Genomic DNA, 5,000 nt, shown 5'->3' with positions numbered 1-5,000 from the left:
ACACCACACCCCACCACTCCGCCACACCACTCCACCACACCACACCACTCCACCACACCACACCACACCACACCACACCACACCACACACCACCCCACTTCACCACACCACACACCACCCCACACACCACCCCACTTCACCACACACCACCCCACTTCACCACACCACACCACACACCACCCCACTTCACCACACCACACCACTCCACTCCACACCACATAACTAACTAAATAGATAAATGAATGAATAAATAAACAAATAAGGAAACAAACAAGTAAATAAATAAAGAAACAACCCCACAACCCCACAAGTCACCTTCAGGAATGGTCTCCACAGTCACCAGTGGCCCCCCTTCCCCGCTCTCCGCCACTTGGGGAGCAGCGGAAGTCTCGGTCTGCGCAGGCGCGGTGACCTCCTGCGGCTGGCCAGGCACGTGCAGACGGGTCATGGAGCTCCCTTCCTCTCTCCTTTCCTCTCCTCCCCCTCCTCCACCACCTCCTTCTCCCTCTCCACCGCCATTGTCCAGAGTCTGCAGTGAACACCAGCGGTCGTATTGTTGTGTTGTTTTTTTTATCTTTCACGTTTTATTCATTCTATTCTATTTTGTTATATTTCTTTTCATCCTTTTCTTTTCTCTCCATCTTCATTGTATTATATCATATTGTATTGTATTTGTTATTATCATACGCTATTTGTCTTATTATTTGTTTAGTGTCTTTATTGTAATATGTCACGTTGTATCAAAACTCTAACAAATTCTATTATGCTGTGTCGTATTTTGCTATATTGAATCACATCGTATCGTATCGTAACCTATCATATCATGTATTGCATCGTATCGTATCGTATCGTATCATGTATCGTATCGTATCGTATCATGTATCGTATCGTATCGTATCGTATCGTATCATATATCGTATCGTATCGTATCGTATCGTATCGTATCATGTATTGCATCGTATCGTATCGTATCATATCATGTATCGTATCGTATCGTATCGTATCATATCATGTATTGCATCGTATCGTATCGTATCGTATCGTAACGTATCGTATCGTATCATATCGTATATCATGTATCGTATCGTATCGTATCGTATCGTATATCATGTATCGTATCGTATCGTATATCATGTATCGTATCGTATCGTATCGTATCGTATCGTATCGTATCGTATCGTATCGTATCGTATCATATCATGTATCGTATCGTATCGTATCATATCATGTATCGTATCGTATCGTATCGTATATCATGTATCGTATCGTATCGTATCGTATCGTAACGTATATCATGTATCGTATCGTATCGTATCGTATCGTATCGTATCGTAACGTATATCATGTATCGTATCGTATCGTATCGTATCGTATATCATGTATCGTATCGTATCGTATATTGTATCGTATCGTATCGTATCATGTATCGTATCGTATCATATCATGTATCGTATCGTATCATATCATGTATCGTATCATATCGTGTCGTATCATATCATGTATCGTATCGTATCGTAACGTATCATATCATGTATCGTATCATATCATGTATTGCATCGTATCGTATCATATCATATCATGTATCGTATCGTATCGTATCGTATCGCATCGTATCGTATATCTTATTCTTTCTTACTCCATTTAATTTTTTTTCTCTCTTGTATTGACTTGATGAACGTCATTTTATATCTGTTTTATTCCTTGCCTATGGTGGTGGTGGGGTTCTTTGTGAAGTGGGGTTCTTTGTGAAGTGGGGTTCTTTGTGAAGTGGGGTTCTTTGTGAAGTGGGGTTCTTTGTGAAGTGGGGTTCTTTGTGCAAAAGACAAAAAACTTTACGCTTCCAGAGCTGCGATGGCATTTCAGCATCACTCACACCGTGATTGACTTCTTCACTACAATCGCTGATTTTTTTTGATTTTTTTTTTCTAACTGTAGTCATCACCACCACCACAACTATCATCATCATCATGATCATCATCCTTACCGTCACTACCACTACCATCATCATCTTTACCATCACTACCACTACAAGCACCATCATCATCTTTACCATCACTACCACTACCACCATCATCTTTACCATCACTACCACTACAAGCATCATCATCTTTACCATTACTCCCACTACCATCATCATCTTTACCATCACTACCACTACAAGCATCATCATCTTTACCATCACTACCACTACCACAATCATCATCATCTTTACTATCACTACCACTACCACTATCATCATCATCGCCATCACCACCACCACCATCACCATCATTATCCTTACCATCAATACCAATCCCATCATCATCACCATTACCATCATCATCATCATCACCACCACTATCTTCACATCACTATCACTGCCAGCACCATCATCTCCTTCCCGTTTCCATTCCTCCTCCTCCTCCTCATCATCATCACCAATCACTCTTCCTATAAGTAGTAGTAGTGGTAGTATTAGTATTTGTAGTAGTGGTAGTAGTAGGCTATATCACTCTCCTCCTCCTCCAGAAAAAACTAGGTCAGCATGAAGATGCTGTACACTAAGTAAGTCAAATCATGTCACCTCAAGTAATCATTTCCTCACCATCATCACGATGCCAAACTGACTTCCACTCTCCTGACATAAATAAAACTCCTCCTCATAAACCGACCTACCTGTCCCCTGCTGCTGGTGGTGGTGGAGAACTCCTCCTCCTTCTCCTCTCCCCCTCCCCCGCCACCGCCACCGCCACCACCACCACTCTGGGTGACGAGGAGGAGAGGGGTGGCGGAGGCGGAGGTGGAGGTGGCAGGGGGAGAGGTGTGGGTGTGGGTGAGGAGGGGGTCAGGGTGCACGAAGGGACGTAACCTCCCTTCCTCTCGGATCTCCACGTCCTCAGCCAGGCGGACCTCCCCCACGGGGGACCCCCCTCCTCCTCCTCCTCCTGCTCCTCCTCCTCCTCCTCCTCCTCCTCTGAGGGGGATGTTGAGCTCAGGGAGAACCTGCTTCCTCATCTTGGTCAGCTGCTCCTGTCTCTCGCGCTTCACCTTGTCCGACACGAACGTGAAGACTGCAGGACCACCGGGAAATGAGAAGAGGGGGGTGGGGGTGGGGGTGTGGGGGTGTTAAAAAGTCATCATCATCATCATCGTCGTCGTTGTTATTATCATCATATCGTTATCGTTGTTGTTGTTATCATTTATCATCGTTAGTGGTAGTAGTCGTAGATTATAATCATCATCGTAATTATTTTATTCATTTATTTATTTATTTTAGCAGCAGCAGCAGCAGTAGTAGTAGTATATTATCATCATCATCGTTATAATAATAATTATTATTATTATCATAAGTAGTAGTAGTAGTAGTAGTAGTGGATGCAACATTGATTTCCAAAATGGATGAATAAAGATGCATTGTATTCTTCTTCGTCTTGTTCATGTTACCATTCCTCCCTTTCCCCTCCTCCTTGTTCTTGTTATAATTATTATCATTATTATTATCATTAGCATCATCATTATTACCATTATCAATTAAATGATTAATCAATTCATAATCTATTAATCATTCATTGAGAGGTAGCAGTGGTGGGGGGGGGGGGGTTTGTGAGGTTGAGAGGTAGCAGTGGTGGTGGGGGGGTGTTTGTGAGGTTGAGAGGTAGCAGTGGTGGTGGTGGGGGGGTGGGGGGGTGGGTGATGGAAGTGGGTGGAGGAGTGAATGATGAAGTGGTGAAGGGGGTGGGGTGGGGTGGGGTGGGGTGTGAAGGACCGAGGAAGACAAACAGCGAGAGGGGAGAGGAGGGAAAGGAGATTCTGTCCAGCTGGGTTTTTTTTATTTTTTTTTTAAACAGAAACGAATAAAAAAAATAATAAAACACATGCCCGCATGTCCACTTGAATGCATGCATTAACGCACACACACGCATACATGCACGCGCACCGCCCCCCCTCCCACCCTGCCCCCATACAGAGACACAGACAGAAACACACACACACACACACTCATACGCCCTTCCCCCCCCCCATCCATTTCCCCCACACCCTGCCCACCATACACACACACACGCGCGCGCGCGCACGCACGCAGATCCTGACACACGATCTGTGTGTGTGTGTGTGTGTGTGTGTGTGTGTGTGTGTGTGTGTGTGTGTGTGTGTGTGTGTGTGCGTGCGAGTGTTAATATATGTGTGTTTGCGTTAATGTGTGTGTGCGTGTGTTAATATATGTGTGTTTGCGTTAATCTGTGTGTGTGTGTGTGTGTTGTGCGTGTGTGTGTGTTGTGCGTGTGTGTGTGTGTGTGTGCGTGCGTGCGTGTGTGCGTGTGTGCGTGCGTGCGTGCGTGTTTTCTGCGTGCGCGCGCGCGCGCGTGTGTGTGTGTGTTGTGCGTGTGTGTGTGTGTGTTGTGCGTGTGCGTGTGCGTGTGTGTGTTGTGTGTGTGTGTGCGTGTGTGTGTGTTGTGCGTGTGTGTGTGTTGTGCGTGCGTGCGTGCGTGCGTGCGTGCGTGCGCGCGTGCGCGCGTGCGCGCGTGCGCGCGTGCGCGTGTGCGTGTGCGCGTGTGCGTGTGCTAACCCTCCTGCCTGTCTGACCTTGGGGTCTTTTCCATTCGTAGGCCTCCACCTTCCTCAACTTCTTCATCACAGCAAGGCTCCCCTGCACACACACACCACACACACACACACCACACACACACACACACACACACAATCATACAGACACAGACACAGACACACACACAGACACACACATATTAACGCAAACACGCATACGTAACACACACACACACACACACACACACACACACACACACACACACACACACACACACTCACACACACACATTCACACACACACACACATTAACGCAACACGCATACGTAACACTCACTCACACACACACACACACACACACACACACACACACACACACAGACACAGACACAGACACACACACAGACACACACAAGCTCGCATAAAAAGCTAATACCAGCACATTCCGTTTATGTCTGTGTATAGTTCAGTTTGC

At 45.9% G+C, this 5,000-nt stretch overlaps 1 protein-coding gene across 1 annotated transcript in view; it reads right to left on the bottom strand.

The window, feature by feature from the left end:
- The window catches only part of LOC143299595 (uncharacterized), a 20,379-nt gene that overhangs the window by 7,797 nt on the left and 7,582 nt on the right, over positions 1-5,000 (bottom strand). The window contains exons 6-8 of the mRNA XM_076612883.1: positions 4,564-4,627; positions 2,983-3,050; positions 316-529 (exon numbers count right to left, since the gene is read on the bottom strand). Of these exons, the coding sequence (XP_076468998.1) occupies positions 316-529; positions 2,983-3,050; positions 4,564-4,627 (346 nt within the window). The remainder of the gene's footprint in view (positions 1-315; positions 530-2,982; positions 3,051-4,563; positions 4,628-5,000) is intronic.

Source organism: Babylonia areolata, chromosome 25 (assembly GCF_041734735.1).
Source record: "Babylonia areolata isolate BAREFJ2019XMU chromosome 25, ASM4173473v1, whole genome shotgun sequence".
NCBI lineage: Eukaryota > Metazoa > Mollusca > Gastropoda > Neogastropoda > Buccinidae > Babylonia > Babylonia areolata.
This window is presented reverse-complemented; position numbering and strand designations above follow the sequence as displayed.